Source organism: Prionailurus bengalensis, chromosome D4 (genome assembly GCF_016509475.1).
Source record: "Prionailurus bengalensis isolate Pbe53 chromosome D4, Fcat_Pben_1.1_paternal_pri, whole genome shotgun sequence".
Taxonomy (NCBI): Eukaryota; Metazoa; Chordata; class Mammalia; order Carnivora; family Felidae; genus Prionailurus; species Prionailurus bengalensis.
In genome coordinates this window covers 84,373,401-84,388,459 of record NC_057359.1, presented here as the reverse complement: position 1 = coordinate 84,388,459, position 15,059 = coordinate 84,373,401, and the positions used below count along the sequence as shown (strand labels likewise).

General features: G+C 38.8%; 1 protein-coding gene across 6 annotated transcripts in view; it reads right to left on the bottom strand.

Annotated features, from left to right (window-relative positions):
* Nucleotides 1–15,059, bottom strand: part of GAPVD1 (GTPase activating protein and VPS9 domains 1) — a 76,323-nt gene that overhangs the window by 16,256 nt on the left and 45,008 nt on the right. For 2 of the 6 annotated variants that reach the window (XM_043566612.1, XM_043566611.1), the window contains exons 9-17: nt 14,566–14,691; nt 11,879–12,052; nt 10,109–10,249; nt 8,893–9,027; nt 8,305–8,424; nt 4,175–4,252; nt 3,669–4,039; nt 2,616–2,703; nt 1,531–1,611 (exon numbers count right to left, since the gene is read on the bottom strand). In XM_043566612.1, coding sequence (XP_043422547.1) covers nt 1,531–1,611; nt 2,616–2,703; nt 3,669–4,039; nt 4,175–4,252; nt 8,305–8,424; nt 8,893–9,027; nt 10,109–10,249; nt 11,879–12,052; nt 14,566–14,691 — 1,314 coding nt within the window. The remainder of the gene's footprint in view (nt 1–1,530; nt 1,612–2,615; nt 2,704–3,668; nt 4,040–4,174; nt 4,253–8,304; nt 8,425–8,892; nt 9,028–10,108; nt 10,250–11,878; nt 12,053–14,565; nt 14,692–15,059) is intronic. The other 4 variants (XM_043566616.1, XM_043566613.1, XM_043566615.1 and 1 more) reach the window with 2 other exon arrangements.

The window sequence follows — 15,059 nt, the reverse complement described above, 5'->3', positions numbered from 1 at the left end:
ATCCTTTCATAACATTTAAAAATTGTTTTAACGATAATTTTCAACAGGTAACTAATTAGAACTGGGTAGAAATATTTCTACATTAGTAGGGAATCTAAGTTGCTTGAATCAAATACAAAGAAAATGAAATATCTTATGGAAAAAAACTTACCCTACTTAGCTTCTAGATTAGGCACCAAGAACCAAGAAATACGTTTGCCCAAAGACACAAGTAAAAAATAACTTATTAACTTCTCCAATGACTGATTCGACATTTTAAAAACAGATTTCATTATAAGAATTTCCCTCCATAAATGCTAGTGGTGTTCTAATACTAGGAACATGGACAGGAAACAAATGTTTCCAATTCTTCTCAGACTGTAATTCCTGAAGAAGACAGGACATGTGATTTGACTTAATAACTACAACACTTAGCACAGTGCCTGGCACGAGTCAGATGTTCAGAAAGTATTTGCTGATTGAATAAGAGAGGTTTGCTGGCTCTCGCACAGAACCATGGCCTGGAAGCCCAGCTCCTGCTCTCCAAAGCCCTTCATTCCCACAAAGTCACCTCACCAGACGGTATGCTAGACCATGGAAATACATCCGATTAGAAGGAGCCAGATATTAGAATAACATGCATTAAAATGGGATTCTACCTGTACCATACTGAGCTCTCTGAGGAGAATGTTCTTTGGAAACCTATGCCATTTTTTAATAAAAATCTTCATCTTAACTTAGTGGGATAACATAATTGAAAATCAAGGTAAGAAAAAAAGGAGGTGAGAAATTAATTTCCCTCTAGATGCTCTACAGTCCTCGGAAACAGTACAAAGCTATCAGACTCAAGGTTGGGTCATTAACACTACTCCTCAAACTCATTCCTTTTAGGGTGCTCATTCATAATATGCCAAACAGAAAGCTGCAAAAATACAAATGCTGAATAAAGTAAAACCCAACCCCTAGGTGTCTTTTCCTTGGGCCAGACAGCAATGTTAAAAGGATTCAAGCTGTAAAAAACTGGCAAAGTTCATAAATTTATGATATTGTTTGAACATTTTATCACACAAAAAGGAAACGATTAGGTCAAGCAGAATTTCCCTATGATCCCGAATAATCAAGAACTATAGATGGAAATAAATTTAGAATTCTCTGATCAACATTAGCGAAAACTATACAATCAACGTTCCAAAGATGTGGCATGCATCGCACTAGAACCATCACCACACTTCCCTAAAAGGCACTGCGTGTCATCATCCCACTGACATGTCGAGTTGTAGGGAATGCCTAGAGGCCCAGGATCGGGAGCCTCCTCATAAACAGAAGTTATGATAATGAGGATGATGATGGTGGTGGCGGTCTGCAGGAAGAGCACACTGAGATTCACTGTGGCCACCAACTGGATACCACAGAGCTATGAAGAACATACTCCCCACTGTACACACACAAACACATTCTTCTAGAAAGGCAACGCTTATGGCACCCAAGAAAAAGTGTTATGAAATATGTGCTCTGGGAATGAAGGAGCCAGGAAGTCCATGGTCTACAAACCTGTGAGTGTTGAGAATCTGTCAGGCCCCAGATCATCTTTGTCTTTTTCTTGTTTTTCTTTCTTTCTAAATGGTATAGGAGCTGGAAATTAAATAAAGTCAGTAGTGTGACATATAACATACTGCACTACTCGGAAGACAGCAGTCATTTTGGAGTATTAACTGGTGTGCCAACATTTCTAAGTGAAAGGAAGGTGAAAAGTTTAAAAGCTAAGAAATCCCGAGTGTCAACTGATAATCGTTCTTAAGAGAGCATTGAAGGTTCTTACGGAAGCTTGCAGAATCTGCTTTGGGGTCATCTGCCACAGGAAGAATGATTTAATTCGAATCTACTGGGACTAAATCAAAGCCACTGCCTCTTAACCTCTGCTCAAAAACAACACACTCAAAGCTCTCAGTCTCATTCTCTCCTCATCAAGTGGGCTTGAGTGCGGCGTGAAAGCAGTGTTCCTCAGCTCCTGAGTGCCACAGTGCCGAGAAGAGGCCTTCAGAAGAAGTCCCTAGCTTTAATCCTGGACGATCTCTCCTTGCAGGAAGAGACGCTTTTGTCAACTCAATTCTCAATATCTACTGGTACAATGCCAGGCTATTCACAAGGAAAAAAAAAAAAAAGAGAAAGCAAATAAAACGATTTTATACAACTGCCTTCCAAAATACTCACTAATATTCAGGATATAAACATTCTCAACGAACATAACCATAAAAAGCTTAAGTTATTCCAGGAATGTAAAGGATAAATTTTCAATGTTTAATTACCAATAGCATCCCTTTTTCCTGCAATAATTATTAGCAATACATGTCAAAAGTCCTATCTTTAACTTCAACAATATATGATATTTAAACAGCCGTCACCTGCCTGACTTCCATGTGTGAAACCACTACCACTTCATGCAATGAACAAGAACTATCATTTCTAAAGGTCTGTCTTAGCATTCACCTAAGTGAAACCATTTTCTATATCCTCAAAACAGCTAGAAACTTAGGCCCAGCAAGCCTCACAGAGAAGTTGACATATTGGCTCTCTGGAAGAGATTTGGGGGCTTTGCTTCTTGTTGCTAATATAATTCTAATATTTTATAAAATTACCTTTAGGCATGGCAGAAACAAAACGTTTTCTCCACCAAGGTCTGTTCCTGTCTGATTTCTCATCATCGCTATCTTTGCGCTCTTCAGTCTGTAGAAAAAGTTTGATGCTTTATTTGGAGTTGGACAGCAGGATAAATTACTATGAAAAGGATTTCAGTTTGTCTGTGAAATACAAAAACCACTCTTGTTTGTCTTAAAAGCAAACTGTTCTTATTGCTTCTGAAATATGGAAGTACACCTTTTAAGCACCAGACTATGATCTGCTTGAGGGCAGGCACTATCTCATTACTGTTAATAAACTGAAACCTTAATACAGAGCCTAACATACAGCAGGCACTCAATAAATACTTAGGGAAGGTGCAAGCGTAATGCAAATAAAGTCTAGAGGGGTAGCAGAGACGACAGCAGTAGTAGCACCAATAAAACTGAGTATGCACTGCGTGACAAATATTGAGTGTAAGGATATATATAGTCCCATTTAAACCTCACAGTCACCTTAGGAGATAAATACTACTATTAAACTTTTTATAGATGAGAAATAAGGGGCTAAAAAAGGTTATCTCCCCATCTTCCCCAAAGTTACATAGTCTGCCTGTGGCATAGCTGGGACTCAAACCCAGATCCAACCAACTTCAGAATTCTTGTTTTGATCACCAATTATAATGAGTTATTAAGATCACATGTCAAAGAGCAGAAACTGTAATTCCTTTACTGGCCTATCATGTGGCCTCAGACACATCATTTACTTTCTCAACTCAGAAGGAAACTGTAAGGTTTAAATGAAATTAAATAAAAAATTGCTTGCAGAAAAGTTAAAAGTGTCACAAAAATGCATAATATATTACTACAAAAGCAAAACAGTACAGGTTTCCCATGGACCACAGTTGTGGACAAACTAGATGGACAGATCACCCTTAATCAGGACTACTGTCTGTCCTTCCTCTTAGATTTATATATGCCATGTTAATTTCAGATAACCAGACAGCCAGGCAGATAGAACACTAAAGCTGACCACAATCAGCACAATTCTTCGATATGGCCTGTGTCCCATACCTCTCCTCTTGAGGAGTCCTTACTCGGGGATGAAGATGATGAATGAGGTGCAGCCACCAAAGAAGTAGCACCAATGGCTGCAGCTGGAGGGAGTTCTCGTTCCTCGTTCCCTGGACGTCGGTTCCAGCTGGGATCGCTCATAGGTCGCCGGACAGATGAGACTATATCAGAGCTCCTGCTGCGAACTAATCTTTCAGGGTATGAATGCCTTTGCTTGAATGCTTCCATCTCAGCTGGAGTTAAAACATGGGAACCAAAATTTGGCAACCTGGCCTCATTTCCTCCCACAGCTCCTTCCAGGATTGGGGGATCTGGTGGTGGATGCGATGGCCTGGCATAGTGAACCTTTGGCCTTACCACAGCAGAAACCCCTGGAACAAGAGGAAAAAAAGTTTGCAACTGAGACAGAACTAGGCATTTTAATGCCAAAAAAGGCATTAACAAAGGATTTTGGCTCTGTTCTCCTGCCCAGGGTAAGAGTCAAAAAGCTCATTTGACTAGTTTACCTTCATGTGAAGACAGTGGATCAAACATGGCAAGTAGAGACTCTGACTGAGAAGGAGGAGAGGTCAACTGGTGGGCGCCTAAAACAAACAGGCAAACTGTAAGAAATCAGAACTCATCACTCAGTAAGAGTTCCTACACAGTGAAAAAGGTTCTAGCATTCTTCCAAGGTTTTCCTTTTCTGATCAATAAAACTTGAGGGGCATATCAGGAAAAGAAAAAAAAAGAATGTGGGGTGCCTGGGTGGCTTGGTCAGTTAAGCATCCAACTCTGGATTTCAGATCATCATGATCTCATGGTTCGTGAGTTCGAGCCCACTTTGGGCTCTGCCCTGACAGGGAGGAGCCTGCTTGGGATTCTTTCTCTGCCCCTCCCTTGCTTGCTTGGTCCTCTTTACTCTCTCTCAAAATAAATAAATAAACAAACATGAAAGAAAAGAAAAGAAAAGAAAAGAAAAGAAAAGAAAAGAAAAGAAAAGAAAAGAAAAGAAAAGAAAAGAAAAGAAAAGAGAAAGAAAGAAAGAAAGAAAGAAAGAAAGAAAGAAAGAAAGGGAGAGAGGGAGGGAGGGAGGGAGAAAACAAGGCACCTGGGTGGCTCAGTTGGTTAAGTATCTGGCTTTTGATTTCAGCTCAGGGCATGGACTTGCAGTTTGTGAGATCGAGCCTCACGTTGGGCTCTAAGCTGATAGTGCCGAGCCTGCTTGCGATTCTCTCTCTCCCTCTCTCTCTGTGACTCTCCCCTGCTCGTGCACACTTTCAAATGGAATAAATAAACATTTAGGGGGCACCTGGGTGGCTCAGTTGGTTAAGCATCCAACTTCAGCTCAGGTCATGATCTCACAGTTCGTGAGTTCAGGCCCCGAATTGGGCTTTGTGCTGACGGCTCAGAGCCTGGAGCCTGCTTCGGACTCTGTGTCTCTTTCTCTCTCTGCCCCTCCCCCGCTTGTGCTCTGTCTCTGTCTCTCAAAAATAAATAAACGTTAAAAAATTTTTTTTTAAATAATAAAAAAAAAGAAAAAAAAAGAACCTAATATATTCTGATTACTTCAAATTCATGGTATGTTTTTATCTACCTACATGGATTTTAATGACATTTAAGTGGTCTAGCATCCACATGTTGATTACTTTTAATGGCCAAACTGTATTATATTTAATGTAAAGAGTAGAGCCAAAAAATGAAAATCACATCAAAATCTTCAGAATGTCACAACTTCCCTGAGTGTTGTCTTCCTTCTACCTATAAAAATAAGGGCAGTATTACCTAGAAGGAGTATAAATAGAAAGTTGTAAAATTTGAAATTCTGATATTGCTCTCAGCAAATGACAATTTATAAAAGAACTCATAACAAAAATGAATAATAATACTACATTACACCACAAAACAAACTCGAAGTATTTTCAGCTACAGAGTAAAAATGACTCCTCTAAGCATATGTCTACACAGCCAAAATCAGAAATATTGAAACAGCTAATTAAGTATGCAGAGGCTAAAATTTTTAAATATATAAAAGAAACTATTACTCTAAACTTTTTGAGTCTGAGCTCTTTCATGATAATGAATGCTAGTACTTGGATTTTAAGCCTTTTGATTCTTCTTTTGTTCTAGGTCTTATATTCACCTTCCTTTATTAAAATTATAAAAATAGTGTATTGTTATGAAAGGCAGCTTAGAATATCAGTTCTAACATTTTGGTCTTAGGACTCTCTCACATTCTTTTGTTGTTGTTGTTAGGACACTTTGACATTCTTAAAAACTATTGCCCCTCAGAGCCTATTTATGTTGGTTGTGCCTATTGATAGTTACCATATCATAAATTACAACTGAAAACAAACATAAATATTTATATATTAATTCATTTAAACATATCCATTAAATGGTAACACAAATAACTCTTTTTTTTTTTAATTTTTTTTTTCAACGTTTATTTATTTTTGGGACAGAGAGAGACAGAGCATGAATGGGGGAGGGGCAGAGAGAGAGGGAGACACAGAATCGGAAACAGGCTCCAGGCTCTGAGCCATCAGCCCAGAGCCCGATGCGGGGCTCGAACTCACGGACCGTGAGATCGTGACCTGGCTGAAGTCGGACGCTTAACCGACTGCGCCACCCAGGCGCCCCCACAAATAACTCTTTTTTAATGAAAAAGTATTTCCCAAAGTAAAAAACAAGTAGAGTGACACTTTTACATTTTTACGAATTCCTTTAACATGTGGCTTAACAGAACACCTCTGGATTCTCATAAGCTTCTACTTTCAATCTGTTGCGGTATGTATTCTGGTTGAAGTATATAAAGCTGGCCTCACGCAGACATGTAGTTGGAAATGGGAAGATATTTTAATGTAACAGCCTTTTCAGATAACTGTGGACATTCTTCTGTGCTACCACACCAAATCTTGACAAGGAGTATTTTAAAGGTAAGCTACAATTTGGAATGTGACACCAAATCAATGAACTTTTTGTACTCTGTTACATTAAAATTAGTTGGTCTGTCTTTCTTGCACTTTAAATGATTTTTGTAACATCATGTATTGATCACCCGAAAAATATTGGTTTAATTAGATATACAGATCTTCCACAGGTTGACACATTTCAATACATAATATTAAAAAACCACAATCTTAATAATACCACCAATCTCCCCAGAAAAGTCTTTACGTATCAGAAAGCTGTCAAGGTCATGGAGGTGGATACAAGTTTTCCGAAATTCTGATTTTTATATGAAAGCGTGAATTTTATCATTGGCAATAAAGTCTACTGTCAGTTGTTTTCCTTGAAGTGATAGGCTCACTCTGTTAATTTTCAAGAAATGCGTGCCAAAGACCCAAATCTGAATAACTACAGTTTTTGTCAGTCATTCTTTCAAGTAAAAATGGTGTTTTGTGAAGAACAAACAAGAAAAGAAACAGCTAGTTAAGCTCACAGCTCCAATAACCATACAAGTGCTTTTCCCTGAGACACTTCACCACATTTCAGAATGCAGGAGAAATGTGTTAGGGGTATTTCATATTTCCTCAGAATTTTAGACAGATGTGTACTCAGGGTTGAGATGTAATTAAATAATTTTTACTGCTTCATGAAAGACACTCTAAGTAAAGCTTTCTAACTAACAGAGTATACAGTGACCACTAACACTTTGCTATCACTGCTCTGCTTCATGCTAAGGCTCCAGCAAATTTACCCACCTTGGCCTGTGCACCATCAGTGTCAATGTCGACACAGAGAAAAGACAACAACCTTTTACTATTATGAAAACAGTTCTGACATCATACCCTGCAGCCCCCAAAAGGGCCTTAAGGGCCCTTAGTGGTCCATGAAGACTATACTCTGAAAATTGCTCATTTACAACAGTAGTTCTCAAATCAGGCTACTTTGTGCCCCAAGGGATCATTTGGCACTATCTGGAGACATTTTTGGTTGTCACAACCAGAGCGGAAGAAGAGGGGTGCTGTGCTCCTGGTAGAGGCCAGAGATGCCACTAAACATCCTATAATGCACAGAACGGGTTTGCATAACAAAAGAGTTACCTGGCCCCAAATACCAATAGTGTGGGGGATCAGAAACCTTGGTTCAGAAAAAACAAAGAATTTTTTTATAAAAAGAAAAGAATCTAAAAACCCAGTACTCAGTACAAAAAACTACTGCTAGCATTTTGGTAGTTCTTTCCTGAACTTTCTCTATGATCGGTTTTGTAATGTTTCATTATCTTATATGTGGAAGTTCTTTAGGATAAAATTTCCAAAATTTTCCATGTGATTTCACATGCTTTAGAGGATTTAAAATCCAGTTGCATAAATTCTGAGTGGTTGCATCAAAATGCATGTAGGAATTCTAGTTTCCAATTCTCAGGTTGTTTCTTGTTTTCTGCCGAATCAATGTTATGGAGAACACCGGTATAAATGCTATTAGAAGCACAAGACTTTCTGCATACACGGAACTGTTTCCTTACAATTCATTCGTCAAGTGGACCAACTGAACCACATTTAGTTTTGAATTTTCAAGGCCTTCTATCCTGCTGCCAAATCATGCCCCAAAGTGCTAGAACAACTGGTACTATCACCAACAGACACGGAAGACTGCCAATGTCACCCATGAATGGGATCATTTTTAGGTCACTCTCATTTCTACTTCTTACCATGAGTTACTTCATCCATGTCTGGACTAGTGACAGAATCTTTACCCCCAAAATCAGAGCTGCACTCAGATCTCAGGTCTTCAATCTTATTGGGAATATCCTCGGAGGTCGCACTTATGCCTTTAAAATAAATAAAGTAAAAAATAAATAGCAAGAAGAACAAAATAACCACACAAAAAGTATATGAAGTTTGGAGAAATGTAAATATTCTCAAATTTTTTGTGTCCCAGTTTTATACATGTGAGACATTGGGTATCATATCCTTTTTGTTGTACTACTGCCTAAATATGTTTACCTTGATTTGTACAACATAATCACAAGTATCATGTGGTATCTAAATACAGTAGCAGAGGCCACCAAGAACAGATAGAATTAGAAAGAGAACACGCACAGACCATTTGCCAATTACTTCAACAGACTCCATAGAGCCACATATTAAGTTCTCAGAGATTTAAGGTCCCTCAGAAACAATTCTGTTTCCAGAAAATTCCTCAACTCATAAATAAAACATCTCTGTTAGCAATTTTATAAATGGGGAGGTGGGAACACACCTTGCAATCCTTATTCCTTAAAACAAGACAGACATACCCGACACAACACTGAGGCCTGGTGTGCTGGGGCGGGAACTGACCTCCCTGACATCCGTATCATCAGATGTGCTGCCCAGTCCAGAACAGCTCTCCAGTTCTTGTAGACGTTCCTCCTGCTTTAGATCCGGGGCCTCTAAACAGAAGACATGAGGCGCCACATTAGTGATTCTGTTAGTATGCCACAGTTTCAGCTTGTGACCCAGATGAGGAAAGCTACCAGAGCATGAATGAAATCATTGTAAACAGATTTCTAAGTCTGGGCCAGTTAGCACAGCTGATCAGATTGAGTGTTAAAGAAGTTGAGGTTGTGATTTTCATCCCAATATGAGCCAGTCTATCGTGCAAAAGTGAAAACTCCGCCTGCAGATCACTAATCTCATAAAGTATGCTGTTGGTTAACAAGTAAACTCAACAAGAAAATACAGAATAGCTTAGCATTAAACCAACTACTTTCTAAAAAATAACTCCTATGGATGCTCAATAGATGGTAAGCTAATCCTACTGTCTCCTTATCTAAAGGTTAGCATGTCTGAATGCATTGATATTATAAAACACATATCAGAATCACTTAACTATTCTTGAGCCAAGCAGATCACAAAGAATGTAATTCAGACATACAGTTACTTAAATCTGGATTTTGGTAGGTGACATTTCATTGAAAGCAAAGATTTATCTTCATAATTAGCAAAGCAGAAATGCAATACGTAAGAAAAGAGAAAGTACAAAACACTTTATATGCATTTATGATAATCCTGCACAAAATAATTCTCAGGACTCCAGAGTCTCAATTTCAGTACATTTCAAAAATATACTAGGTACCTTTTAAAGAGTCAAGTTCTCCCCAGGATAAATCTAGGCATGCTTACCAGACACCCAACCGCTCAGGGTCCAAGTTGTACTGCTATTTCTATTTTGTGACGAGTTAGTGGGAGATACCAAACTCAATGTCCCACACAGAACTCCGGTGAGTTGCTAACAAATGCTTACAAGTAACTACACACAGAGTCAAAAAGCACCTGCCATCTTTGCCTATGTCCTGCAACACTGCATTTTTTCTTGATGGACAGAAAATGCCTTAACCTAGCTGTCCATTTGAAATTCTTAGCAATGTGATTGCCTCAAACTTAACAAAATGTACATGATACAGAAATTAAGATACCTTACATTTAAAACTTCTGTGCAAATCAGAAAGCAAACAATGACGGCATACTAACCTGAGTCACTTGGCAATACCTCTACACTCCAAGCTTCGCTTGTTGTCTCTGATATGGTAGAACCAGTGCAGGGGTCAAGAAGCACTGACCCTGAACCTGGCAGGCACAGTAAACTGCCTAACATGTTCTCTGCTGCTGCACCTGTATAACCAGTGGGGAGCAAAGGATTAACGAAGATCCTGATGGAAAGAGCAGTGATCATGGAGAAGGACCAAACGCTAAACCAACACATAATCTCTACTCTACCCACAAGAAGGAAGCCAAGGTAAGTGTGATTTCAATCAATAACACCACTAAAATCACAAATTTCCCACTTTGGTCACAAAGGCACATGCTCCTTTTCCTCAGTTTCCTCCTGTTCACCTTGGACTCTTCATAGAGAAAACACACATTAGATCATTTCAGCTAGCTTTCATCTTGGTTTTTTAGCAAATTTTTACATGTGTCCCTAAATATCTAAAATGTACAGTCCTAACAGGGATTAAAACCTCTCAAACAGAGACACTTAACCACAGAAAGGTATACTGGCCAGATACGTTTTCTTCTGGCACATTAGCCACATATTCAGAGCAATAAAATATATTTGCAGGAAAATACACATCTTCTGGAACGCTCACTCCACTGCAAATATAGCTCATTGCTCAAAGAGAGCTTATTGCCAGAAAAAATACTACTTTGGCACCAGAAGCAAAGTAATGCAGAACCAATTAACAAGTCTATTTACACCACTGAAAAATACCAATAGAAAGGACTGAACATTATAATACACCTGTGTTAAAAATACTCAAGTTCAGAATGCTCCACTACTTCTGATTACGCCTAATAAAAGAACAATGCTACTTCAGTGCCTGAAAAAACTTTTGGCAAACGGTTACTGGTAAAAGTTACATTTTTAAAGATACATCGTGAAATAATTACAAATAAAATAATGTCTGGAACGTGCCTAAACAGAACTGGGTTTGGGTTGGGGAGAGGATAAAAGGGTAGGGGGTGAGAGAAGAGGTGAAACAAAACCAGCCACCTGTGTCTGTGTAATAGTTGAAAACGAGTGATGTGCACAGAGTTCGTGATTCTCTCTTGTATCTGCCTGAAAGGTTCCACGATTTAAAGAGAAAACGAAGATGGTGCTTATGAGACTGTATGAAACCTTTCAGAGCTCACAAAACGGTATCCTAAAAAGGGTGAATTTAAAAATATGGACGTTGTACCTCAATAAACTTGGTACTAAAAAAAAGAAAAAAGTAGTTACTCTTTGGAACCGAATTAATCCTTCCGGGAATTTTTTTTTTTTTTTTTTTAAGTAAGCCCTGACTTGAACTCATGACCTTGATATCACGAGTCACATGTTTTACTGAATGAGCCAGTCAGGTGCCACATTAAATTCAATTTTTGGAGAATCTCAATATTATATTATTCTGAAAGTTTGGGGGCTATAATCTGTTAAGAATTTCCATCTTCACGTAATGTGCTTAGTCTCAAAAGAATATCCTAAGAATATGTACTATGTCCTGAAAACAAGAAGCTAATTCAGAAGATTAGTTTCTTTTTTGGTGGGGGAGGGGGAGTTAAGTGCAGGCAGGGAAAACACTACCTACATTTAGGCAAAGAAAAAAAATACACAAGTGCCTGGTTACATACACTTTTCTCAGTTCCCCAGTTAGTGCGAACACACACACCATGTCTGTCAGAGGCTGAAGTTCCCACCCATGAAGGGCAGGTGGATATGAATAACTAAATACCAATCTTCCAGAGAAATTTAACAGCAGTTACCTGCAATTTCTTGTAAGCGATCTTCATCAATGTTAGGGTCGAAATCACTTCCTAAGACATCTGTACTCCACGTCTCACTCACTGTTTCTGATATATCTCTATCATCTGTCAGTCCCATCATGTCACGTATTTCAAACTTTCTTAGCTTATCATCAAGATTATCTTGTGTTGTAGCTATCAAAAACAAAATTAAGCACTTTAAAAATGGTAGCACAGCTATAATTTTTTAAATCAACTTTAAAGATTGATATTTTATCATTAACACGGAGCATGCAGTACCAAAACACTGAATCAATGCCCTATAAATGTACTCTTTCACCTTCTGAACTTTCAGCAATATGTACCCCCACTTCTGGTAGATTAATTGGGGTAATTTCTGCAGTGTGACTTTGATTAAAAAAAAAAAAAAAAAAAACGGGAAACATTCCCCTTTGTCTTTGCAAAGGCCTTGTTACTTGCTTTGGCCAAAAGAGTAAGGAGGAAGTGTGCCAGTTTCAAGGCTAGACCTTAAAAGTCCTTATAAACTTCTGCTCTCTTTTCACCCTTGCTTCTCCCATGAGAATAAGCTTAAGTTAATCTGCTGGAGGATGAGGGACCACACAAAACACAGTAAAGGTCATCCTAGAGCAGCTCCTCACGGGCCAACTGCCCCCCAGCTAAGATTAGCAGAGCTCCCTACTGGTGACTATAGATACATGAGTTTTCCCAGTCCAAACCAGAACCTCCCAGCTGACCCCCAGACCTGAGAGCACAAATAAATGTTTATTGTTGTAAAGTCACTAAGTTTTGAGGTGGTTTGGTATGCAGCATTACTCTGGCAATAATCAACTGATAAACTAATACTAAAAAAAAAAACTTTCGTTTGACTTGAATACATCCACCTGATACTAGTTTTCTCTCTTCCCTTGACTAATGACAAGCAGTCTATAATTTGCCTCAATTTACTTCTTAACCTAGTGTTCACAAAATGTAGACCACCAACCACTTACAAGATCAATCACCTAGAGGGCTTGTTAAAAAAGTGATATTCTTGGGGGCGCCTGGGGCTCAGTCGATTAAGCGTCGACTCTTGCTTTCGGCTCAGGTCATGATCTCCTGGTTTGTGGGTTTGAGCCCCACATTGGGTTCTACGCTGGCAGTGCGAAGCCTGCTTGGGATTCTCTCTCTCCCTCTCCTTCTCTCTCTCTCTGCCCCTCTCCTGTTCATGCTCTCTCTCAAAATACATAAACTAAAAAAAAAAAAAAAAAAAAAAGGTGATATTCTTTCAACTTCTGTCTTAAGCTACTATTTTAGGTTTCTCTCTTATTTGCAGAAAATTTAAACCTAATTGATACAAGGACAAACTAATTCAGTAAAATTTAACATTACATTTATTCAAGCCACACATATCCCAACTAGCAATGCTCTTTTCCTTTCTAAAAATGGGCTGCACCAGGATTTCTGGAAATGAGATATGGGAAATGGCCTTTTTTTTTATTTCCCAGGTAATTTTTATGCTCACTCAGGTCTCAGAATCATTGCCTCAGACCCAGTTGATCTGCATCTGCCCTCAACACTCCTTTGAAGGCCATCAGTGATCTTTTTTTTAAGTTTATTTATTTCTTATTAGAGAGAGAGAGAGAGAAAGAGAGAATGAACAGGGCAGGGACAGAGACAAAGGGGGAGAGAGAGAATCCCAAACAGGCTCCACAATGCCAGTGCAGAGCCCCAGGTGGGGCTCGATCCCACAAACTGTGAGATCATGACCTGAGCCTAAATCAAGAATCGGATGCATGGGGTGCCTGGGTGGCTCAGTTGGTTAAGCGTCCGACTTTCAGCTCAGGTCACGATCTCGCGGTCTGTGAGTTCGAGCCCCGCGTCAGGCTCTGGGCTGATGGCTCAGAGCCTGGAGCCTGCTTCCGATTCTGTGTCTCCCTCTCTCTCTGCCCCTCCCCCGTTCATGCTCTGTCTGTCTCAAAAATAAATAAACGTTAAAAAAAGAATCGGATGCTTAACTGACTGAGCCACCCAGGCTCCCCATGATCTTTAAGTGGACAAATCCAAACAACTTTTTCAAACTAATCTTCCTAGAGCACAAAAGGGATCCATCTACTTCTCAGTCCTTACCCCGCATTATTCCCCTACTTGCTAGTTCCTGAGTAAGTACTATGGTTTCCCACCTCTATGACTTGCTTATACTACTCTATTCCTTCACTTAGAATGCCCTGTCTTTAGTTTCTGCCAACACAATGCCACCCAGACTTTAAGGCTAGCATTTTTTCCCCACTAAGCTTTTCCTTACACTTTAAGCCACATGTATCTCTAACTCAGAACTGCTAAAGCACTTTTATGATACTGTTAATTATTTGTGTACCATCCTCTCCCTATCGTAAGTTCCTTAAGCCCTAAGTATTTATCTTCATATCCTTTAAAATGTTAGTACTACAGAACTAAAATGCCAAATATTATAGAATTCAAGCAATTCATTTTAATTATTCTATGTAATTTAAGCCTAAAAAATTCATTTACCAACCAAACATTTTTAGGAACTCAAAGAACCATGTATAAATGCAGGTTTAACGGTCATTATATAATCAGCTTAAATTTATTCTTTTACTGAACACAGCTAGCCTACATGGAAACACAGTTTATCTCGCAACCAGGTAAATTCTCTGCTACTTGAGCAACTGTGTTCAACTTAACCTTACCTTGCTCATGCTCCAATAGCTGTAGAGCTTCGACTCCATTGCTCCCAGAAGGTCCTGCTCCAAGTTCTGATACAGACTCTCCTTCCAGGTCTAGAGAAGATACCGAATTGGAGCGATTTGAAGGACCTAGAGAAATGTTTCAACTGTGAGTGAGCTTTTTAATACTCATGAGCCACCATGCAACTTTTCATGCCTTGATAACAGACAACAGATTAAGATGCTTTCATTTGTTTGTTTTGATTAAGGTGTTTTTAATACTGCATTTGTACCTTAAAAATATAAATGCCCTTTAAGCCAGCAATTGTGCTTCTAAGAATTTATCCTAAGAAAACAATTCAAAAATTCATGTAAGGTTGCTTGTTGAAGGGCTTCTTATAATTCTTGAAAAGTGGAAGCAACCTATATGTTTAACCACAGAAGAATGTTTAAGTAAATTATGCCAATTCGAAGTTAAAGAAAAAAAAATTAAAAACCTAGGCTATTTAAGAATGTTA